The 26,021-nt window shown below is 36.6% G+C and overlaps 2 protein-coding genes across 3 annotated transcripts in view; both read left to right on the top strand.

Annotated features, from left to right (window-relative positions):
- The window catches only part of kcng1 (potassium voltage-gated channel, subfamily G, member 1), a 28,563-nt gene extending 21,370 nt beyond the window's left edge, over positions 1-7,193 (top strand). Inside the window, exon 3 of the mRNA XM_046868812.1 lies at positions 4,546-7,193. Within this exon, the coding sequence (XP_046724768.1) occupies positions 4,546-5,310 (765 nt within the window). The 3' untranslated portion in view covers positions 5,311-7,193. The remainder of the gene's footprint in view (positions 1-4,545) is intronic.
- Positions 7,194-14,664: 7,471 nt separating this feature from the next.
- The window catches only part of src (v-src avian sarcoma (Schmidt-Ruppin A-2) viral oncogene homolog), a 38,500-nt gene continuing 27,143 nt past the window's right edge, over positions 14,665-26,021 (top strand). For both annotated transcript variants that reach the window (XM_046869089.1, XM_046869088.1), the window contains exon 1: positions 14,665-15,083. The gene's annotated coding sequence lies outside the window, so the exon portion shown is untranslated. The remainder of the gene's footprint in view (positions 15,084-26,021) is intronic.

Below are 26,021 nucleotides of genomic sequence, written 5' to 3'. Positions count from 1 at the left end.
CGAATTATATGGCGAACATTTTCCCCACCTTAATGATGTCGTCATGTGGTCAATGTTTGCTTGCCATATGTGTGATATCCATGCACATCTGTGGTGTGTGTTTGTGTGCAGACAGTCATGGCGGCAAGGATGAAACGTTCAAAAGTGTGGGGTCACGTTACAAAACTAAGCAACACCAGTGTCAGATGCAATAAATGCAGTAGTGTTATAGTGAATGAGGCAACACAAGTAATATCATGAAACATTTACAAACAGAACACTCCATCTACCTCAAGCAATGCGCTGGGGTTACTCTCCGTCGTCTCCCGGCTCTGACTGCAACTGCCTCCTGTGAACGCAACATTTATTATAAGTCTTTAGTTAGTACTAGTAGCCTTTAGGGACATCACATCGGTTTTAAAATGTCAATCTGAATATAAATAACCCCACAGGAAATGCTAGGCTAGGCTAGGCTCACCATCAGCAAAGAATAAGCCAGAGACGTGATCTCAGACACCCAGGGGCTGCACATTTATATGTGTGGGAAGATGACCCCTGAAAAAACGGCAGTGTCTTAAGGCTGTCACTAAATTTATAGTGACAGATTTATTGCCCTTCACTACACTGGCGTCAAGCTGGTTTGGGTATAGTAGGCAATAGATAAGTTAGCTTAATTGCTAGAGACACCATAATTCTCTATTACATTTTGTTGTGCTCCTATGCACATGCTGTTCAATTATGTTGTGCTGTGGTAAAATAAGAAAATCTTTCTCTCTCTTTCCTTCTCTCTCTCTCTCTCTCTCTCTCTCTCTCTCTCTCTCTCTCTACTTCTTTCCCTCTCTTTAAAGGGAATTTTTATTTTAATAAATGTGCTTTGTTATGTGCCTTGTTCTGTTTGCTTAGAGGCATTTGTAAACTGCAGTACTAAGCTTTAGCAGTAATAAAATATTTAGAAATTTTTAACATCTTTTCACATTATATCTTTTTGCACCAAGCTAGGTAACTCCTATATATATATATAGGAGTTACTTTCAATGACCCCTCGAGAGTACCAAAAAAACTTGAGGTTTTGACTTTTTCCTTTTGATGGTTACTTTTCCAAGGGAAATTTGTCCAAATTTACAATAATGTGCATAATATATGGACAAAACTCCTGAACATAAAATTGGTAAAAGATTTTTGACCATGCAATTCCACATTTAATCCCAAAAATTTGAAGATATGTGCTCATTCAGCCATAAGGGCATAGTATAGTGTATATGCATTATATCAACAAAAGTATTGGGCCACCCAACCTTTCTATTAATGCTCTGTCTGATATAAATATAAAATTGATAAGCAGTATCGCATCTGTACCGGTTTCCATAAAATGTAAAAAATACCCATCCCTACTAATGTTACATTCTTATACAGATGCCATGCGTGGGGCATTTAGCATCTGTTAACAAGCCACATTTTGTCCTGATCCAAAGCTTTGGACATTGTTAATATAGACACCAATAACTACAGTATAGCTGGTAGCAACCTTCAAATAATTATACACTATATGGACACTATATGGCTATATGGGTGTTGTTTACATTTTATGGAAACCGATACAGATGCAATACTGCTTATCGATTTTATATTTATATCAGACATAGCACTAATAGAAAGGTTGGGTGGCCCAATACTTTTGTTGATATAATGCATATACACTATGCCATGCCCTTATGGCTGAATGAGCACATTTCTTCAAAACCATATATAAGTATTTGATCCCTTACCAAGAATTCATAATTTATCTGAGGTTTAAGAATCTTGATCCATAATATACTATATTCATTTTTTTTTACAAAAACGGTTCTTTTGAAATCATGCACAAATCAAATATTACTATGAAATGCAAGCTTTCCTTATAATCACAAATAACTAATAATGTTTTAATCAGATTTGCTGATTCCAGATTGGAAGAACCAAAAAACTAATGTATTCCAAAAGGCATTAGAGCAGCACCTGAGAGAAGTACTAACATTTACAGCAGTATGAGTCAGTTTCTGTACATTGTTTACATGTTGCCTAAGCAACACCCGCTAGCAAATTTCAGGAAACTGTAATTTGTGATCAATAAAAGTCTTTGTTTGCTAATCGTGTATTCACTGCGGAAATTAATCCCCTTTGGCCTATTGTTATTGCAGACACAGCAAACAAATAACTCATTTTAATGGTCTATAGTATTTCCACCTACACGGCACAATATCCTTTAAAGGCCCACGCATGTGTTTCAACTACAGAAAGTCATAAACAGGGACATAAACTATTGTTGTTCAGTGTTCTTGGTGATAGATCAGAAAATATTTTATCAAAGGATGCATATAATTTCTAAGAACACAGCACTCTTACAAGACAGATTGATCAAAACCAGAAACATGTTGCAGTTACACTGATTTACAGATTCAGCATGCTCTTATGCTAATAGAATTTTGATGCTGCTGGAATATGAATGGCTGCCCATTCATGGAGATAAACAGGGAATGTAATTAAAGCTTATGTCTAAATAAGTTTGTTTGAGTTATTCATAATATATAATGTTGTATATCGATGAAACATCTCTATGTTATATACAGTTTGTATTTTCAGTGTATACTGTATGAAATCTATTTAGATTTTATTTAAATACAGATCTACATAGCGAACCTGTTACAAATGCATGTTACAGTGAGTAATGCATATCTCAATTCATGTCTGTGTGTCTATAGAAAAGAATGAAATTTGCCTAAAGACATTTAGCTGAAAGAGTTTTTTACATATTTTCCCTTGTAATCATACCAGATAACATGAATTCATGTATAATATATCTATTACAGCTTTTACATAATAATCGATATATTTCAGACTACGTCCTGAGCTTTCAATATGCATATTGAATTTTATGTTTGACGTTTTCTTCAATAGTACTTGTAAATGCATCGAGTTTAATGCATCACTTTAGTACTTAAGTACCACTTAGCCTGATTCTGCATTTGTGGGAGTTTGTTTCGTAATGCTGAATTCTTTCCTCTAAAGTGAACATGCTAAAATGCAGGCTTGGCTGTAATTTCTTTAAGGACAGCAAGATTAATTCATCTCAATTTAGAATTACGAATGATAATGATCTGCGGTTTCTTCCCGGGAGACATGTAATAACAACGTCCTGTGCTCATCTGTGGAAACCTTGTTAGAATGGCAATATGCTTAGTCATTCCTAACATTTCCAATGCGGTAATGTTCACATACACATTTTTGCAGAAATAAATGGGTTATTATTGATTTCAGGCAATATGGAAATTGATATGAATGAAGATGTATGAGTTTTACATTAAAATTCATTCTAGAGCTACATACTGTGTATTTTTTTATTTTTTTTATCAGACAGAGCATTAATAGAAAGGTTGGGTGGACCAATACTTTTGTTGATATAATGCATATAAACTATGCCATGCCCTTATGGCTGAATGAGCACATATCTTCAAAACCACACTCCAAAATCTAGTGAAACGTCTTCCCAAAAGAATGAAGGTTTTTGGGATTAAATGTGGAATTGCATTGTCAGAAAGCTTATACCAATTTTATTTTCAGGAGTCTATAAAATTTTTGTCCATATATTATGCACATTATTCTTAATTTGGACATATGGATTAAACATACCCATATGACAACATTTCCATATACAGGACGATAGCATATTGACAAATGCATGCAATTATTTGACTTTATATCGTTTAGTGATAGAGTTCTGGAAAAAGTCAAATAAAATGTATATGACACTGATAATATGAAACAGAACGTATGCAAGGTGTGAAAATAGCACTGGTTAAGACTAAATAAAAACTGAATTGGATGATGGTTGTAGCTGTAATACTATCTCCCTCTGCTGTTGAGTGCTCAGTCTTGCACTGTGAGAAGCTGAATCCAAAATGATTACTCTGCTACAGGAAAAAGTTCCCTTATAAACACGTCACATGAACATCACATTAGAATAATGATCATTCACATGAGTCACATCCATCACATTATTCCCATCTAGGTTTTGTTTTTAGACATTTCATTCTGTTCCAGATATTTCAGGCATGTACTGGACTTGTTACATGTTCATGTTTCTTTTTTTACCACGAGTCAATTATTTTCACGTGACGTAAATCCACATGCTTATTTCTTATTATTTGTTCATTCTTGAGTCTCACAGGAGGCAACATTTTTTTCTTCACATGTACATAATCTATTTATATGATTACCCAAGTGTTTACTTGGGTTCACATGGTATGAGAGCGAAAGGCATTTTCATGTGTTATAGGTGATCATATGTTACTCATATAATCACATGGGTTGACTGAAGTTAAATTGTGCTATGTTTTCTAGAACACCTCTTAATGTCTTAGTATTACTGATTACACAATATAGTGTCCATAATAACAATTATTTTCCTATAACTTTTAAGGTGTTGCATGGTGGTGCAATGTTTATGAGGATGAATTTCAAATATTTGTAAAAGATAATGCTTTATTTGAAAGCGATATACCACTAATTTGTCGTTGTTGCATTTTACAGGGCAAGTGCTCCCAGATGTGCTACAACATCTTCATCGTGGAGACCGTGTGTGTGGCGTGGTTTTCTCTTGAGTTCACACTGCGCTTCATTCAGGACCGCAGCAAGCTAGCCTTCCTCCGTCGGCCTCTTAACTTGATTGATGTGGTGGCCATCTTGCCCTACTACATCACCCTGGCAGTGGATGGCACCTCCACAGGCTCGGGCAGCAGCTATCTGGACAAAGTCGGGCTTGTTCTGCGTGTCCTGCGGGCTCTGCGCATTCTGTATGTGATGCGTTTGGCACGCCATTCACTTGGCCTTCAGACACTGGGCCTTACCGCACGACGCTGCACGCGTGAGTTTGGCCTGCTGCTGCTGTTTCTTTGCGTGGCCATTGCGCTTTTCTCCCCACTCTTGTACCTTATCGAAAACGAAGTAGCAGGCACACAAGAGTTCAGCAGCATCCCGGCCACATACTGGTGGGCGGTGATCACCATGACAACAGTGGGCTATGGTGACATGGTGCCACGCAGCATACCTGGCCAGGTGGTGGCGCTCAGCAGCATCCTGAGCGGCATCTTACTGATGGCCTTTCCTGTGACATCCATCTTCCACACATTCTCTCGGTCCTACGTGGAGCTAAAACAGGAGCAGCAGCGCCTCCTGCAGAGGCGGACTCACTTCCTCCTTCGTGGACGTGTGCATGGTCTTGGCAGTAATACATCACTAGAAAGTGACGTCCTGTTTCCCAGCACCTCGTCCAATCCGAGAGGCTTTGATGACTAAAAAAAGGACTGGAATAAAATCAAAAGAACATGGCGTGACAATGAACCTGTGAAACCTGTGAAACTGGGCTCAGTGTGCTCAGCAGTTTTTCAGGATTCAGGGTGAATTCAGGTATATCAGATACATTTACTTTAAATAGCGGTTTTGTACTTTTGTTCTTACTTTGTATACACAAGAAATACAAAACATGTGGTAAGAGGACGTACAGTACATTTGGCAGACACCTCACCTCTCATTACAATATATTTTCTTTTAAACATCAAAATAAATCGAGGGCTAATGGACTTACTCAAGAGCCTAACTGTGGCAGCTTGAACTTATAACCTTTCGATCAGGAGTCAAATGTTTTAACCACTCAGCTGTATCTGAAACTAAACTGAATGTGATTTTATACTAAACCTAATGATTCTGGTCTATTTCTACACAGAATTTGATTCATACAAGCTTTTAATTACTAACTGAATTTATTCACATGGCATCAATACAACCCAATTATATTATGATTTAAAACTGAACTTGAAAAATATCAAAAATTATCCAACATACACTACATTTTCAAACTTATTTGTGCACCTCAATATAACACCCACATGAGGATCTTCACTGAAGTCTTCACTAAATATCTTTGTATACTGTAGCATTAAGATTTAGCTGGAAGAAGTAAAAGGTTAAGCATCTTCCAGCATAACAGTGTCACTGTGCAAAGTCTGACGTGGTATGTCAAAGTAGGAATGGAAGAACTGGAATCATTATTGCCAGGTCTCAGTAAATCTCTTAACTGAATCTGCCAAACAGCCAAGCTCCAAAATATAGGGTAAAGTCTTCCATGAACAGTAGAAGTTATTATAGTAGCATGGGGGATACAGTCTATGTGTTCCAAATGTCCAAAATGAACAAACATCTCATTAAGAAATAGTCACACAATGCTAAGCTTTTTAAATATTTTTTGCTACACATAGAAAGTCAACAGTTTCAGTAGCAGGGAATTTTAGTTTTATTAAATGGAAAAAAGATTGAACATTCAAGAGGGAAAAACTGTCCCAATATATCTGAATTCACCCTATTAAAATGCACATGACACAAATATACAATCCTGATTTCAAAATCATTAGGAAAAATGTAACGTAAATAAAAACCCATATTGTATTCACAATAGAACACAAAAAAAACATATCAAATGTTCAAACTAAAGAGGTTTAAAGGACAGATTTATTTTATATTTTTATATTATTATATATTATTATTATTACTGTAGATGATAAGATATTTTAAATCTTAACAATTTCATGTCAAATGAAAGAGAAAAATGTTGATGTTAAATTCAAAATGTACTTATTTTTTTTCCTTAAATTGGTACGTTATATGTTTTCTGTGCTCTATTGTGTATAAAATATAGGTTTTTGAGAGTTGCAAATCGTTGAATTCTGTTTTTATTTATGTTTTACTCAGCATCTTACTTTTTTTTTACCTGGGGTTGTACATTGTTCTCCTTCCTAATCTTCATAATGATATAAAAAACACATAAGGGGTCCCATGTTAAAGTCATTTAGCAAACTACTTATTGCTTAAATGGTAATTATATGTAATCTATTATATTGTACATATGTATGTATGTATTTATTCTTTATAATATTTCTAAAAGATTGGCAATTTCAAAGCACAAGTTTAAATCTGAGGAAAGTTTCTGCCCTACACTATCAGCTATTGAAGCACAATCCCCTTAAGCTACATTAAACACTTAAAGGAACGAGATCACTGGACTATTCTGTTACTGTTGCCAAGTTTCTGATGAATGAATTCAAAATTCACATTTTGTATAATGGCTTGGATTGATTTCTTAAATACACCTGAAGTATCAAATGAATAAATTTGTTTTGATTGTGCTGGTGCAGATTTACTCTTTATATACAGCTTTTCATGAATACAGGGTACAATGTAGCTCTAATAATGCTTGCTTTAATTACATGTTCTTTTGGGAATTGTTATTGCTTCTTTTATGCATTATGGCATATGAGATGTTGTGAGTGAACACCAGAGGGCAGTATAATCTCTGCTTTGCTGCAATAGTTAATTTACTGAAAGGTATATTGTATTGTATATTTTTAAATCCATCATGTATCAAAGACCTGAAAATAAAGTGCCAACACAAGTTGGCAACACAACTAAAATTGCACACAACATAAACAAAATAACATACTCTGATCTCGGTGATCAGACAGAGTGAAGTGGCATTGGTTGCAGTATAATCCATGCTTATTCAAACACTTGTTCATGTTTGTGCTATTCTGCACAATAACCTACAAGGATTTCACTGCAGGCTATCTATCTATCTATCTATCTATCTATCTATCTATCTATCTATCTATCTATCTATCTATCTATCTATCTGCAGAATCTCATGATAGTGACATTTCAGCAACCATTTTAGTATATCTTCTCAAGGGACAATACTATAAAAATGAAACTTGGATATATTTTAGAGTAGTCAGTGTGCAGTGTACAGATTTACTGTCCTCTAAAAAATAACTCAACATACAGCAACTCGAACTTATTGTCAAAATAACTGCCAACAAAGTGAGTACACTGTAAGTGATAACAGCTGTTCGTCATTAATCCATGCAAAGCCACATGTCCTATTCATCATGTTCATGTTTTTGTCTGCTTGACAGGAACATACAATGTGTGTATTTTGTATTAGAGCAGTTAAAATTTGGTGCTTTGACTACATTTCTCTCATACTGACCACTGGATGTTCAACATGGCACCTTTTGGCAAAGACTCTCTGAGGATTTGAGAATTAGAATTGCTCTCCACAAAGATGGGTAACACCCTGGATCATGCAGAGGTTTTCTAAAATGGGTTCCGCTCACAAGGGTCTACCAAAGAAGTTGAGTCCTCGTGCTGTGTGTCAGGTGCAGAAGCTGCTTCAAAAAAACGACACATGAGTGCTGCCACCATTGCTTTAGATGTTGCAGAAGCGGAAGGTCTGCTTGTCGGTGATCAGTGTACGCCGCACACTGCAACAAGTCGATTTGCATGGCCATCATCCGAGAAGGAAGCCTTTACTGAAGCTGGCTCACAAGAAAGCCCCCAAACAGTTTGCTGGAGACGACCTGTCCAAGAGCATGAATTACTGGAACCATGTCCTGTGGTCTGATAAGACTAAGATAAACTTGTTTGGCTCAGATGGTCCAGCATGTGTGGTGATGCCCTGGTGAGGAGTAACAAGAAAATTCTGGGGTCTGGGGCTGCATGAGTGTTGCTGGTACTAGGAAGCTGCGGTGATGAAGTCCAGACCTGAACCGTGTACATCTGTGTGATATAAATGTCATTTTGTTTTTTTTAGGATTATTAGAGAAATTCAGTCAGGAACTAAAAAATTTTTATTTTTTTTGTTGTCCCATTGTATTATAGCACAACACTTGATGCGATGGTCATTGTCACAAATGCTTTTTTTCATCACAGCAAACTTTCTTTTGAGTCAGTGGCTTGATGTATGCATGTTGTCGTTACTACTGTATAAAATAAATGAACTCTTAGCTATGGTTTGACTTTTAACTAGCAGTTATATGATTGCATATGATTTACAAATTATTCCTTCTTTCAAATGTGCATTTCACTTTTTGTAGCTACTTTCTCACATTAACCAAAGCAACAACTTTATACTCCATCAATTGGTGGTGCAGCTGTTCTTTTTCCTGTGGCAACTATCCCAGGCTGAGTTTGACCTCATTTGACCTAACATTCATTGATCAGTGGTATGGGAATGTGTGACATCTGTTGTAAGGGAAATATCTGTGGAGAGAAAGTGCCACTGTTGATAGTGACAAGCGGTAAGGCAATAGTGCTTTTTTAAATGCCAGTGTTACCTTAGGGACAATGCCCAATCTAAATATAAACAATCTAAAGACAGTTCCTCTCCTATTTTTTATCAGCTATTTAATCACAATCCCCTTAAGCTACAGTCATCACATTAAAAACATTAATCACATAATGAATACATTTGTTTTAAGTTGTTTGTGTTGGTGTAGATCTTTACATACAGTACAGCTACTCAAAGATATAGCTTACAATCTAGCTTCAGTGGATGTGCTGCAAGTTCAAACAATAAAGGATGGAGATAGAAATGTGTTGACTAGTGAGGAGAATGTGTTGAGAAGATGAAGGGAGTATTTTGAGCAGCTGATGAACGAGGAACATGAGAGAGACAGAAGGTTGGATGATGTGGAGATGGTGAAGCAGGAAGTGGATATGATTAGAAAGGAGGAAGCGAGAGCAGCGATTAAGAGGATGAAGAGTGGAAAGTCGTTTGGGCCAGATGACATACCAGTAGAAGCATGGAGATGTTTAGGAGAGATGGCAGTTTTTACCCAGGTTGTTCAACAAAATTTTGGAAGGTGTGAAGATGCCTGAGTAATGGAGAAGGAGTATGCTGGTACCGATCTTTAAGGGAGATGTGCAGACCTGCAGTAACTACAGGGGAATAAAGTTGATTAGTCACACCATGAAGTTATGGGAAAGAGTAATGGAAGCCAGGCTGAGAAAAGAGGTGACCATCTATGAGAAATAGTATGGTTCATGCTGAGGAAGGGCACCACAGAAGCATTATTTGCTTTAAAATTGTTGATGAAGAAGTTTAGAGATGGTGAGAAGGAGTTGCATTGTGTGTTTGTGGATTTAGAGAAAGTGTACGACAGAGTGCCTGCAAGAGGAGTTGTGGTATTGTATGAGAAAGTCAGGTATGTCAGAGACGTATGTGAGGGTGGTGCAGGACATGTATGAGAACAGTGTGGCAGCACTGAAGTGTGCAGTAGCAACGACCGACTGGTTTAAGGTGGAGGTAGACTGCATCAAGGATCGGCTCTGAGCTCTTTCTTGTTTGCAGTGGTGATGGACAGATTGATGGGCGAGGTCAGACAGTAGTCTTTATGGACTATGATGTTTGCGGATGATATTGTTATTTGTGGTGAGAGTAGGGAGCAGGTTGAGAAGACTCTGGAGAGGTGGAGGTATGTGCTGGAGAGAAGGGGAATAAAAGTCAGACATGAAAATGAAAGAGAGGGCGGTGGAGTGGTGCGGTTGCAGGTGAAGGTGGAGAAGTTCAGATACCTGGAGTAAACAGTGCAAAATAATGGAGAGTGTGTTTAAGAAGTTAAGAAAAAAGTGCAGGCAGGGTGGAGTGGGTGGAGAAGAGTATCTGCAAGAGTAAAAGGGAAAGTTTTAAGGACTGTGGTGAGACCTGCTATGTTGTATGGTTTAGAGAAAGTGGCATAAAGACAGGAGGTGGAGCTGGAGGTAACAGACTTAAGGTTGTTGAGATTTTCATTGGGAGTGACGACGATGGACAGGATTAGAAATAAGCCTATTAGAGGGACTGTGCATGTAGGCCGTTTTAGGGACAAAGTGAGAGAGGCCTGATTGAAATGGTTTGGACATTTGCAGAGGAGGGACATGGGTTACATCAGCAGGAGAATGCTGATGATGGAGCCACCAGGAAGAAGGAAAAGAGGAAGACCAAGGAGAAGGTTTGTGAATGTGGTGTGGGAAGACAGGGAGAGTAGTATGGAGATGGATGATCCGCTGTGGCGAACCCCTAATGAGAGCAGTCAGAAGAAGAAGAAGAAGAAGAAGAAGAAGAAGAAGAAGAAGAAGGAAAAAAAATAGGAGAAGAAAAAGGAGAAGAAGCATAAGAGTTGTTGTAAGTGAACACCAGAGGGCAGCACCAACTCACGTTGCTACTATAGTTCTTGCTAAAAAATATGTGAATTCTGGAAAAAGCTAATAGCAAAAAAGCTATTAAAATTAATTTGAATCCTGCTCTAAACAGTACCAATATTCGTTTACAACATCAACAGAAACATAGTGATATTTCCCAAACAATCCCTACCTTATAGTGTACCTAATGTATTTTTGTGTGTCACAGACACACAAAATTTAGGTGATATGTATCCTGGACCTGAAATTGAAGCAAGAACACAAACTAGATTATTAACTTTATCTGGCCTAGTGATCGACTCTTTACCTGAACTCTTCATAGCAATTGTTTGAGAGTGAAAATAAGAAATAAAGTAAGCTAGGAGTTGAAGAAGGTGAAGATTTGGTCCATAATAGCAAAGAGCAGTCAAATAGGACTCTTTTATGACTTCTTACTCTGAACTTAATTATATAAATTACAATTTGACCTTTGCTAGTTAACAATTAATAAAACTGTCTAGCCTATGTGAAATATTATTTACAATTTCGAATGAGCATCTCACGTAATTAAAGCTACTTCCTCTTATTAGCCAAACCAACAACTTTATAATTCAGCAATCAGTGGAGCAGCTGTTCCTTTTTCAATTGTGGCAACCAGCCCGGACTTTGACCTCATTTGACCTAGCATTCATTGATCAGTGGTATGGGAGTGTGTGACATCTGTTGATAGGGAGATATCTGTGGAATATAAATGTTGGTAGACACTAGAGGTGAAAAAAATAGTGCTGTCCAAATGCCAGTGTAAGCATTTCCCCTTATGGATCACATGGATCTATTCTAAAAAAAAATTTATTTGCCAGCTCTTTCACCCCTACCACCTGCACGTTTTTACATCCTTGTTGTAACACAGTCAAAGCTTTCCAGTAGACATGAGCAGAATCTGCTGTGCTGTGTAGTTGTGAACTGTAAAGGAACACAAAGAGCATTCACTATATCTGGTCTATATCTATATGGTGTACTGAGAACCTATTATTGATGCTGCAATGAGAATTGTCCACCATGCAAAAATATCAATCCAACAGTAGATCCATGGTCGGAAAAACACCACTACTGCTGAGCTAGGACACTGATCCTTAAAATGTGGTCCAATGTGGGGAAAATAATACCCAGGCATCCATGATTATGTTTTAAATTAATTTTGCTTTAGTGGTACAAATCACAACCTTCCAACACAAGGTAAATCGCCTGTTTAAGAATCCTTGTGCTGAACTGGTACAATCACTATAGTTTCTATCTCTAAACAAACAAACTGTAACAAGGTAGATATAAAACTCTAGATAACAGATCTTAATAATTTTCACAAATTAGAGCCCATGCACCTGTTAGAATTGCACCAGGGGCACATACTTACACACCTCAATGTCTGTGTTGAACTGAGAATGGACCGCCACCATAATAAATATCAGAACTGATGAAAATGGCAGAGGATGACAATAATTGTGCTAAGTTACATCCAACAATTATATACCTGCAAAACAAATTCCTTATGTCGTACATAAATTAACAGTAGATTAAATCAATTGCATTGAAGAAACAGGATCTGAACTCTATCTATTGCACAACAAGAAAGAAGCAGTGAACAACAGATCATACAGATCATACTGTTATAGTGAATTACGGTAGTTATAAGTTAAGTTACAATTTTTTTATATGAGCTAATGCTGAGTTCTGTATCGTCTGATCAGAAGTTATTACATCATTACGTAAAGGTAGGTTTACTGTTTGTTTATGTTTATCTGCAGTATGCTAGTAGGTTCCGGTGCGGACGGTTGTAGTAAAACCCATCAGCACTGGGTGAGAGCATCACCCCGTTGTTGTAAAGTTATGCTTTAATAAGTAAAGTTTTGACATTGGATTCTCTTTGTTGTGCCCTTCTCTTCATGCCTCCATGGAAACTAATAATACAAAGACAATGGCACAACAATACATATATACTCATAGTACTCAAATGGGAAAAATTAACTGTTCTGTACTGCTCTCTGTGACAGGTAGACAGCAGAGATGATGTTCCTTCACTTCACAATATGAAGTGAAGTAACATTACCAATCATATTTATACTGAAGCAACTGTACTTTCTTTCCATGTGGCATTTTTCTAATATTCATGTGTTCTGTTTTGCTAATTTCTGACCCAGATTTTGACTGACATGAGTATAACTTGATGTGGACATCCACTTCGAAGTTTAATGTGTGTTGTGCAATTTGAGATGCTTTACTGCTCTTCATCTTTATAAAGGATGGTTATTGGATGGTTAGAGTTACTGTTACATTCCTGCAAGCTCAAACCTGTCAAGCCATTCTCTGATCTCTCTTATCAGAATTGCAAAACTGCTGCTCTCTGAATGTGTGTGGACTCAAGCGACTGCTGAAATGTCTGAAAAACCCAAAACCTGCCATCAACAACCATGACATGTTCAAAGTTACTGAGGTCACACTCTAATAATGGATTTGATTATTAACTGAGTGCTTTAAATTAATATTTCTACTTATATTAATTCTAAAGAAAAACAATAGTAAACAGAAATAAACTAAACAAAGTTAACATTTAGTGTGACAAACTATTTGTTTAGAAAAGTCAGTAGTCTCAGGTATAATTTTTGCAGTTTTATAAAGAAGCTGGCTGGTAGGTTTTACTATTGGAGTATATACAGAGAGTCTGGAACAGTTCCACAATTCTTCTGGACACTTGGTAGACCTGAACAGCCCCTTTTTGAAAATACTTACATTTTGGAATCAGTTCTAATATATTTACTTTTTTTGTTGTGCAAATGATTGCATTGCCAACAATGTGAGTAAAAGTAAAAACTTAGTATTTGATTTGTTCCCCTTTTTTCTTCTTTTAAGACATTGTATACTTAAGCTTGCCAGTAAACACTGTGACCTTAAAGTTAATGTGTTTGAAACAGGAAAAAAGGGCAGGTGCAAGTATTGAGCCAGTTTGTCAAGGGCCAAATTGTAATGCCTAGACAACTAGAGAATCTGCAAAACTGCAGCTCTTGTGGGGTCTTAGCTGTCTACAGTGGTCAGTATCTATCAAAAGTGGTGCAAAGAAGGAAGAGTGGAGAACCAGCGACAGGGTCATGAACGGCCAAGGCTTATTGATGCACGTGGGGATCGAAGGCTAGCTCGTGTGGTGCCAGACGAGCTCCTTTAGCTCAAACAGTAAAGAAAGAAAAAAAAAGGAAATGCTGTTAATGCTCGAAGGAACTGTTTCTTAAGACTGTTTTGGCAACAAAAGGGTATACAATATTAGGCCGGTGGCCATAAAGTTTTGCCTGATCTGTGTATTTTAATAAGGAGCTAGTGCAGAATCTTAAATATTTAAATATCAAACTACTAAAAGAAGTGTTTTTTCTTAACTATTAATCAACTAGACTATATATATATGTGTGCATAATATAAAATTACATAATCTTAAATGAAACCTGAAATGATCAATGTAGTCTCAGAGTTTTGGACCTTAATGTTCTGTATAATATCGTTTCCTTATAAGAACTGGTTTTTGTCGCCTCCTGCTGCTGATAGCCTGTAAGTGTCTCTTTCTCTGTGCCTTTATCCCCTCCTAGTTTTTCCATGCCTTTCACGTTCAGCATTGTGGGCAGTCCCTCATTGCCTCATTGTAACAGGTTTCTTCTGTTCGGCGTCGGTTATTTATACCACATAGTAATCTTTTTTTATAGGCTAGGCAATGAATTGCAAAATATATTGGTCTATACATAAATATGTAGGTGTGTATGCTCAAAAGTAGGATGCCAGCTACCGGAATCGTGGATATCCCCTTCGTTACGACACACTGCTGATAATTAGGATGTTTGCAGCTGGAGAGTTATGACCTCACAAACCCTCCCCTGTTCCTTCTGCGAATTTCTGTCTCGCATGTCGTTTTTTTTGCTTGTGCATTCTGGACAATGGAAATCTGACTTTAGCTCTTCTTGGAACTATTCTGTGAGTGTGTGTGTGTGTGTGTGTGTGTGTGTGTGAAGCGAGAGACCGGTGCAGCGCGAGAGGAAAACGCCGGGGTGAGTGTGTGTTGCTTTAATTATTTCCACCTAGAAGACAAGACAAGGCATGGCGTTAAATATGGTGGTGTAGCCCACTATCCTGACCCAAAATACTATTTCTTCTCATTCTTATATTCTCGATGTTTAGAAGGTAGACGATGCACCTATACTTTGTGTCGCTTGTTCTTTTGAAACAAGGTGTTCAGAGACTTCATGCAGACGCTCAGCAGACATTATACATGCACTACCGACACAGTGACTTCTTTCCTATCCTTTATTTGACTTTCCTCTTTCACTCATCTTCCAAAAAATCATTCAGAAAAAGTTCAAGATCAATTGAGAGCAGGATTTTTTTTCATATAAAAGCCCAGTTTTTTTTTTTATTCCCAAGCCGTTTTATTTTTATTTGCACTTCCTGGACAGTAAAGTAGTAGGACTGGTTGGGTATTTTTTTTTTTTTTATCTCTTATTAATGAAGAAGCATCTTCTCTTCTGCACTGTCATGTGCTCATGATTAAGCTCCCACTCTAAATGACTCAAAACATCCTCAAAATAAACATCTGTGATTTTATTTTATTATTTTTTTCTCCAGCTGGTTTAAGAATCAGAGCCGGTAACATGTACAGAGTTTTAGGACTACAGAGCTGAGATTGAAAGATAAAAAAAGATTTGCTTTTTGTTTCTATAACCTGAAAAGCTTCTGAAATGTACTTTAAAGCCTTTAGAAGAGCAAATGTACTGGAGATTAAGTCATCATTTTGTGTGTGTGTGTGTGTGTGTGTGTGTGTGTGTGTGTGTGTGTGTGTTTAGTTTCTTCTGTGTTAAACTCAATCATTAGGAAAATAAACACTAATCTAAAAAACATAAAGTTAGGAGGAATAAAAGCGAGCATTGATGTTAGTAGCATTAACATTTCACTTTAAACAGATTAATAATATGAATCTTTTTTCCCTTAAAGAAATGTTAATTTTGGGAAAAGTACTGCAACACAAGAGCAATAAAACACTTCAGAAACTAAACCAGAAGCTCCCAAACTAGCAGAGGCATTTTTTTGTTTTAAAGAAACATACTTTCTTTATAGTTATAATCATTTATTGACATTAAATATAGTTAGAAATGTAATATCAGATGTGTGTGTGTGTGTGTTTATGCCTTCATGGACATTTCATTAGAAATAACTAAATATATTACATTAATACATTAATATAGAACTACTATGTTAATGTACTCGGTGAATTTGTTATTGTGTTTGGTTAAAAGTGAAAAGTAGCCACCCATTAGGAAGAATGAGAAACATCCTAGGAACTCTTGAAGAGTCTAATAGTGCAGCTGACACTAGATTTTGTGATGCTTATTGTGATATTTGGATGCTTGTTTGCCTGTTGAAAAGTCCAGGTTGTCTGTAAAAAATAAATAAAATTCATAGCTACAGTAGTGTTATATTTCAGTGTACTAATTCCTGACTAAATTGTATACAATATACAATAAATCATCAGTAGAGGTAATTCAGACACTGTTTCCTTTTTACCAGTTTGCAAAGATGGTCTACCAGCTTGGCCCGTATTTTGGCAGCTGGCAGCTGGATTTCAGCAGGGTTATAAGGAATGAGCGCAGATGTGTGTCAGATCGGACATCTTATCCCATTGCACGCAACCCTTAAAAGATCAACCGTTCAAGTTTTTAAGCACTGATAAGAAAGTGTTTCCATGCGAAGAATGTTTAATGATTAAAATGCATTGTTTCAAATCTATGTTGAAGTTAAAACTATTAAGGAATGAAAGCTATGCCATATTGCCACAGGCATCGTTCTTTTCCTGCACATTGACAGCTTGTGGAAACTGCGTGTATGCCATTTTGAAACTTAATTAATGGTCCTTCATTAGACTTTGTAAAGCCAGTATGGTCCTTTTAGAGAAGGGGGCGCGAAGAGCCAATTAACGCCGCTTGGAATTCTGTGAATGCTTCAGAGTGAAAGCTATGCAAGATTTTTTTCACCCGCCTCGAATGAGATCACTGGAAAATCAGCTCTTGAAGGCAAGATTCCTGTTAATTTGGAAGCATGCCAATGTACTGGAGCCTTTGTCTGAAATACAGTGAAACTCTCTGTCCATGGATACACTAGGCCACAGAATCAATGGCTCTGCTGTTTCCCCCAATTTTGTTAGATGTCTGGCAAAAGGATAAAAGTGGCTTCATCTTAAGATGTGTATGAGGGAGGTCTTGAAAGGAAGTTCTAGGAAAGAATTCTCGGAAAGAAACTGAAAGGAGCTTCTGGGAAATTGAGAATTGTATTAAACAGTCCTTGTGTCCAATTGAACTAAAGGCTCTAAGTGCTTAATTCTGATTGGCTGAAGGTTGTGTGTTAAATCTGGTGAACGCACAGGTAGTTCTGATTAATATATTCTTTGTTCAAAATGAATGTTCAGCTTTAAAACCACGGTAACAATAAGAACAGTTGCATACAGTGTGACACAGTTAATTAAAATATTTTCTAATGCTCTTACTTATAAATCATTTTGGTAAAAAGGCCAAGACACAAGGTGAATTTGACAAAATGGAGAGCATAAATATAATCAACAGCTGGATTACTACTATAGATGCAGCATAGATGCTCATAATTAACACTTACATATCTATCAAATATTTGTAAAAAAAAATTCTAATACTAATAACTCGATTGTTATTTTTATCCCTTCAGTCAGTTTTGCATCAATGACTGATTTAGCATGTGTAACATTTAACAATGCTGGCAAATGACAGCTTATACATTCATTATTTTTTTAAACTAGAATCAGAGTAGAATAGAGTTCTTACCCAAAGAGGTATAATAATGTATTTTTACTTTTGAATCGTAATCAAAAAGTAAAACCTAAAACTAAAATACCTTAATGTCTTGATCAAATATTTTACTTCAAACATTTTAATACAATTATATCAGTAGATATTCATATGAGGGCCTCATACGTTCTCATTCGTTTGCTATCAGTGCCAAAATGTTATTTTATTTTAATTCTTTTAGATAATAGTTTTCTAGGACAGTTTTTGTCATTGTACACAGTTAGAATGAGACAAAATTACCAGAATCTTTGCACTAAAATGCTTTGGCTGTGCAATCAGGTTACAGTGCTTTCTTCGCTGCTACTTCGGGCATGACCATTCCTTTTTCGTCTACTCGTGTATTCTCTAGCAATTGTAGCAACTGTACGGAAGTTCATGGCTTTGTTGACTGGAAACAAATGAAATAACTACAAATAACAGTTTTTACGTGGCAGCAGTGAAAAATCATGCAGGCACAGAGCTTCAATTAATGTTCAGATGAGAATGAACATTCTCAACACAAAAGTGTTATCTTTGTGACCATGTTTGTGGCATGGATTTTAGTAGTTACTAACCGGACCGTAACTGAATTGAGCATTTTTCTCTGAAGGGTTAAACTGACGGACTGAATGGAGATCACAAGTAACCTCATATTAAGTGTGAGTTACTTAATTTACTTTAAAATGGTATGTTCCGATAATTTTGCAGAAAAATGTGAGTGATCTGCTATCAAAGGTGCTACATTCTAAATTATTTAAGACATCTAAAGATGGTGGCACTGAGACACATCTCAGTGGTTAAGGCATTGGGCTCTGGATTGGAAGGTCACAAGTTCATATCCCAGCACCACCAAGCTGCCACTGCTGGGCCCCTGGGCAAGGCTCTTTAACCATCATCTGCTTAGTTGTAAGTCGCTCTTGATATCGCAAATGTCATAAATGTGAACGTACAAGTGTAAACTCTCTCTTTTTTCTCAGTTTAAACCACCAGGAGAGAAATTCTGCAGTCTTACAAAGAGCTTGTGACATATCACTCCTGGCAGCATATGTGACTGCCTCATCATTTTCTGTCACACTGGCCCACTTCTGGTCCTAATTAGCTCAGTGTGATTTTCAAGGACACTTAGCTGACTCGGAAAATGCTACCGGTTTTTGTGGCAGGGCAGGCTTCTGGAGAATGGGAAGAAGGGCAATGCTCGCTCAGTACCAGTCACTGGAGGGGTGTTAACTTCAGTGTTCAGTTCCTTTAACCTGAGAAGGAGCCTAGTCTAAAATGGAGCATATTAAATGTCAATTTAAAAAAATCAAGTTTTTACAGCAATGTGCATCATTTTATATTGTTGTACTACTTCACTTTATGCACATTTACATTTTGTCTACTACCATTTTTTTATTAGAACTAATAAGACAAAGAGACAGGATAAGTTTTAAATAATTGTAATACTTGTGGGATGTTATTATGAGGTGAAAAGGACGTCAGATGGATGATGTGGCTTACCATCCGCAGATCTGATACTCTGCACCAATACACGTCTGTTCCATTAGAATGGAAGATGTGATGTGAGAGTTCCTCTACAAGGAACACAGAGTGACTCTGTCCTCTGAGAGTTAGGTTCACTTCCTGTCAGCTCGGGAGAAGAGAGAAGCCACAGAATCTGTACATCACTTCTCAATTCCTTCTCTGTTCTCTCCTTTCTTTTTCCTCTGAATTTTTTCCCACCTCTCGTGCACTCTGGTGACACGAAAAAGGAGCACGAGATTGAGATTTAGTGTGACAGAAACCTTTTTTTTTCCTGTTGTTTAACTGTCTTGCTGGAGGAGACCTTGTGCAGTAAGGATCCCTTATGTGGGCTTCCTCCTCATGTGATACAGTATCATAAATAATCTGAAATACAGCCACAGTTAAACTGTTTAACTTGTGCTTTCATATGTTTTGTCTAAAAAAGGCTATGGCGTTTCGGTTGTAGCTCAAACTCAAGGCCATGTTGTTATTAAGACCTGGTTAGTATTAATGTCTTCAGAATGCATGGCTGATGACGAGAGTAGGCTGATATTTACTGTAGCGGCTGAAATTCTAAACCACTTGATGATAAAACTTTTAAATTATTAGCTTATGAATAATGTTTTCAGATGAAATGCCTTTCATTAATATTTGTAGCTGATTTGGTTTGAGTTGATGTGGATGAACTGAAAGTGCTGCTATCTGACTTCCATTAAAAAAATGTCTTATCTTTGTTTTGCATGTTTTTATACTTTATTTGCCACTATCATTTTTGTAATTTAGTTTCTAAACTTTGTTTCCCCTGTTGATCATAATTCATACCTCTAAAACTCACCTTTTGATGTTTTATTTCCAGAAGAGCTTTGAGCTTTTTTTGTTTTATTTTTTAAGGTATATTTTCACCCCCAGAAGAACTAGCTTCTAGCTCACCTGTTTGCTGTGAAACCATATTTAATTTGTTTTGTTTGTCCTGTCTGAGCTTTAATGCCATGAGCATGACTCATAAGCTCATTCCATAGTCTTTATTAATATTGATTTGTATTATTAATATAAACTAATGCATTGGTTATTTTATTACTCACTCCACTGATTTCTAGCCAGCACAAAATACTTACACAGTACACAGGAATTCCAAAAATTATTATGAAACACTGGAGAGGACATGGAAGAATATTTTATTTATTCAATAATTGTGTATTGCATTAAGTTGTGCACATTATTTGCATGAACTTGGCCTTAATATACTAAATCAAGGTCTCAAAATCACAACACATGGCTATATTCATAAAAATAACCTGCCCACGCAATGCTTTTAGCATGGACATTATCATTATACAGTATATTCTACTACAGCATTGTTGAATTAGATTTGACTTGAATTAAATTGGTTAAAATGGACTACAATTGGATCAGGTCAGTCTGTGTTGATTTAATTTTCGAAAACAGCGGCTTTGGCAGTACTGTGCTTATAATTCAAATCAGTGAACTCCGTGAACTCATGCACTAGTTATAATACATTTACGTTTCTATAGTAACAATGCATATTCTTAGACAAAGTAAAGTTTTTTTTTAACGTTTTTTGGAAAGAGTCTCTTTGTGCCAGTGCTTTGTAACAGTCAATATTAGTTTTCAGGCACTGGAAAATCTTGCACTTTCTGCATTTTGTATTTTATATATATATATGGCTGTGTAAATGTAAATGATAACAGGAATGAACTTTTCTCCTCGGTGTTCCAGTTATAATAGTTAGATTTGACTGGAATCCAATGCATAAGTCATGTTATTAGATGATCTCAATGTGGCTGTGGTTACTCACTGGTTAATTAATACGTTAATACACAGTCACAGAGTGGCCTTAATATTCTCTATTCCAGGGGCATGGTACCATGCTCTGACCCAAGCACCTTTCTAGAATATTGTTACAAATAAAGCCTTTATTATGTGAACCATTAACCAACCTGAACCATGTTTCCCTTACTGAATGAACTCAAAAAACGGCACGCTGGTGCATAAACAATTTACCAATATGGCAAGTCTGTGAACAAAGTGAACAAAGCAGAACAGTCTGAATTTTGTGGGTTACTTAAAATAATATTTTTTTTTTCTTTCTTCCAAGAATGACCTAAACTAACCTTGCATGTTGTATATAATAATAAGCCAATGGTTTAGCCCTTAATAGCGCTTCAACACTATATTTGAATGTTGTCTGCATTTGTTCATGAAACCATAACATTTAGTGTGAGAGAATATGCTAACAGAAGCATGAATTTGGAGGAAATGATTTGTATATTGAAATTTAAACCAGAACAATGATGGAATCAAGCTTTGCTCCAGTTGCCAGACTACACACTGGTATGGAAATCTAGAGGGTGTGAGTCAGTTTGATGACTGAGCGTGACACTGTACATTACAAGAAAGAACCTTGTGATTTGGGTATTTGACTGCTGGCTCCATCTTGATGGCTGACCTTTATTCTGATACACCATTTGTGTTGTATTTCAGTTTGAATGCCAGGCCTGATTAATCCAATGGCAGGATAAGGAATGTGACCCTGAATGTGCTCGTTCTTTTGCTGTTGAGTTTCTTGCATGTTCACACACCCTACAGAGTAATACAAAACGTTACAACCATTAACTCTGGCTGTCACCTGTATTCGAATTTGCTGTTGTATCAGGTAAATCTAATATAAAAAACAATTCCTAGCACAGGTGTAGCCTCTCTAGATTTTATTGACATGAAACCTAATTATTATAGCAGGGAAAGGTAATGTAAATCTAGCATTTACAGTAATGGTCAGCGTAGTCAGTGTGCATTGATTAGATTGAGTATTTCAAGGCACTTTCTCATAGTTCATAATAACCTTAGATATCATTTAGACAGGATAAGATTTCCATATATTTCTAAGTAAGGTTGCCAATGGTATAAGGATGGTCTACAAAGGATGTGTGTGTAGGAATTACATTTGATACGCAAAGAATAACTGGTCTCTGTATTAATCACAGACTTGGAAACGCCTTCATGGTGTATGCAGGCTCATCATTATTATGTACTTTATAGTACACTAAGATTTACATACCCTGCATTCTAAAACAAACTGACATATTTTATTATGAGAAGTGCCTAAATTGGAGTGGTAGAGCTTGAGTGGCCTTCTATAAAGCTCTGACCTCAACCCTATTAAATACCATTGTCTAAATGAGCACAAATCTCCAAAACCACATTCCGAAATCAAGTGGGATGTCTTCCCAGACGAGTGGATATTATTATCCCAAAGGGGACTAAATTTGGAATGGGAGAGAGAATGTGTCTCACCTGTGTTCTGAGCTGCATGGCTTCGGGAGAAAAAACATTTTTGTTTTTTTAAACACACGACGATGCCAAAAGATAAACTCCCGAGAGAAATAATTGTGAAAGGAAGGAGGAAGACAGTGAACAATGACTTTCTTGGTAGGCTACTGTTTAGATACAAGCCATTGTAACGCGTTGATTTAGGGTCATGGGATAGCTCGCTAACTCCAGTTGCAACAGAAATCATATAAGGACAGACAGGTTTCCAAAACTCGTGCTTTTTTTTTCTTGGCAACAGCGTTACAGGTTAGTCAAAGTAACTTAGAAATGAGAATCAGAAAATAATAAGGACATATTCCTCGGCCTTGCACACATGCAGTAATACCGGAAAAATGCGGCGGAGGCTATTCTCAAAATACCACTATGCTCCTAAATGAAGCGCAACATATTTCACCCGTTACGCTGTGTAACAGACACTGTCTTTTGTTAAAACCTGTGTAAAGTTCATTAGTTTCAGTGTAGACACCTTTGGCTTATAGACAGGTGCGGCTTATTTATGTTTAAAATAAAAATCTTTGTCAAATTCAGTGGGTGCGGCTTATATATGGGTGCACTTTATAGTCCGGAAAGTACGGTACCTTAAAATACAATTCAAACAGGAATAAAGAAAACTTTCAGAATTTCGAATCCTTCAAATGTTCATGCAGTCTATCTTGAGTTAATGCTCACAAACGCTCATCACTTAATGACAGCACTAATGGAAGACTTGAAAATATAATGCCTAGTGGCAGAGGCATAACCCTCTTTATTCCACAGTGTATATACAGGAATCTTTATTGTATTGAAGGAAAGAAATAGAAACAATTCACACTGGATGTATACAGCATGAGTCATTTTATATAAGGTAAAATATGTCGTCATTTTTCAGATGCATGTCCTGACAGGCATACAATAATACTGCCATAACAGATCCAGACAGGACTAAAATTTTAGAGACATACAGGTAATAATTACGTTTCCCACCTCTCCAAGTAACACTAGTCCGAACCTGATAAGGCTTCAGATTAAGGTGACAACGGCAGTAAAATACACATACAAAAGGTAGAAATTATCAATGTATTTTTTATTATAGAGTGACTGCAATGCATATAAAATGTAGACTTTCTGAAATTCTGGCAACTCTGTCATAGTCGTGAATTGAGAACTGAACACTAAAAATATATTCTTTAGAATAAGTTAATTTCTGTATTTTGCATTTCTCTTGTTAGCAACTTGGGTTGCATACATTTTTATAATATTAATAATATTTGATAATAGTATAATATATTCAGACAACTATCAACAGTTTCACAGGAGTTGCACTGGGGAAGAGTTTACTGAAAGTCAGTCTCATTAAATTAAATTAAATTCATTTTTATTTGTATAGCGCTTAATACGATGATAAAGAATAAATTAGATGGTTCTTTATGTGTATGTTTGTCCCTGATGAGCAAGCCGGTGGTGACTGTGGCAATGCACAGTATTGTGACCTCAGCCTCAATTCAACTCAACTTGCTCAATTTGACATTGTGACATAACCACATAATATCATGCTCTAGGCTGTAAAATGCAGAAGCTATGGAATGCAGTGTGAGAAGGTAGAGTATTATGTCCTTTTTAAATTCTTCCGAAAGGTTTTTTCTTCACATAGCGCTTCAAAACCAGAGACATAGCTGTAAATATCAGATTTCTTCTCAGTCAGCTTTAAACAATGAGATTTTTTATACAACCTAAACTCTCAAATTATCTTATAAATATATCGACTCAGAAAAACTAGTTTCAATAGCAGTGACTGACCTACAGACCACGTGTTGTGGCTGTATTAGGTGGTGTGTGAAGTGTAACAGTGGTGGACAGTAATGACGTATATGAAATTCGTTCCTGTACTTAAGTAGCTTTTTTATATCTGTACTTTACTGAAATATTTTCATTTGGGGAGACATCACTGCATTTCAAAGTCAAATATCTTATTTTTGACTCAACTACATTTTGTGAAATCAGTCGTTCCTTTTTGTTCATAAGTGGACAAAAATGTAACTGGTCAAGCACACAGCAAGCCACCAATTACAGTATGGTAGCACGTGCTCTGTTTTTTTAACTTGCTTTGATTGCAGCTCGGTGGTATCTACTTAGCACAGACATGCAGTTCAGTGTCAGTTCAACATCAAGCAGAACATTATGAGAGTAATAAATGATTGAAGAAACTCCCATTGCCTTATTTGTGTGATTTTCTTGAAGTACTTGAAAATAAAGTTTTCGGCTCATGATCGTTTTTTTAATAGATGTCAATTTTTGACTAATATCATTCTATTTATAGATTGGTGTGCTAAGAGTAACATTAGAGTCTTTTAACATAAACAAGAGTCTTGTGACAAAAATGATAATAGGAATATTATAGCACTTAGTAGATCATAGTACTTTGGATACTTATGTATATTTAAAGGCATGTATTTTTGTACTTTTACTCAAGTGAAAGTTTAAAGAAAGAACTTCTCCTGGAGTACAATTTGGCTAGTGGATCTCTACTTTAATTCAAGTACATTGTTTGTATACTTTGTCCACTGCAGAACAAAATATAAAACTAAAAACAGCAAATATAAGAATGTGCTACAATTAGTGCTATGTTATAAACTGCTGATTAATAAAAAAAAATTCAAACAGTAATTTGAATGTGTTGCAGAGAAAATCAGCCCAGAAAAATGTGTGCAACTCGACTCTCAATATGGAGAACTTTCTTCAAATAAATAGTGAATATGGCCCTGATCACTAGCCATGTGATATTTGGTCTCTGTGTGTGTGTGTGTGTGTGTGTGTGTGTGTGTGTGTGTGTGTGTGTGTGTGTGTGTGTGTGTGTGTGTGTGTGTGTGTAAACCAATGCATTTTGGCTTCTGTCAAGTATATGATGTACGAGAATGCATTAGATTATAACCTGTTACCAGTAGACACTCTTACCAGTAGAAGCATGGAGATGTTTAGGAGCAATAGCAGTGGAGGTTTTTAACCAGATTGTTTAACAAGATTTTGGAAGGTGACAGGATGCCTTTAGAATGGAAAAGGAGTGTGCTGGTACCAATTTTTAAGAATAAGGGAGATGTGCAGACCTGCAGTAACTACAGGGGAATAAAGTTGATCAGTCACACCATGACGTTATGGGAAAGAGTAGTGGAAGCCAGACCTGCTATGTTGCATGATTTAGAGACAGTGGCATTGACTAAAAGACAGGAAGTGGAGCTGCAGGTAGCAGAGCTGAAGATGTTTAGGTTTTCGTTTGTTAGTGACGACGATGGACAGGACCACTGTAGCTACCCTAAC

The sequence above is a fragment of the Silurus meridionalis genome, chromosome 16 (genome assembly GCF_014805685.1).
Source record: "Silurus meridionalis isolate SWU-2019-XX chromosome 16, ASM1480568v1, whole genome shotgun sequence".
In the NCBI taxonomy this organism is placed as follows: Eukaryota; Metazoa; Chordata; class Actinopteri; order Siluriformes; family Siluridae; genus Silurus; species Silurus meridionalis.
The sequence above is the reverse complement of the archived record's forward strand: the minus strand, read 5'-3'. Positions and strand labels throughout refer to the sequence as shown.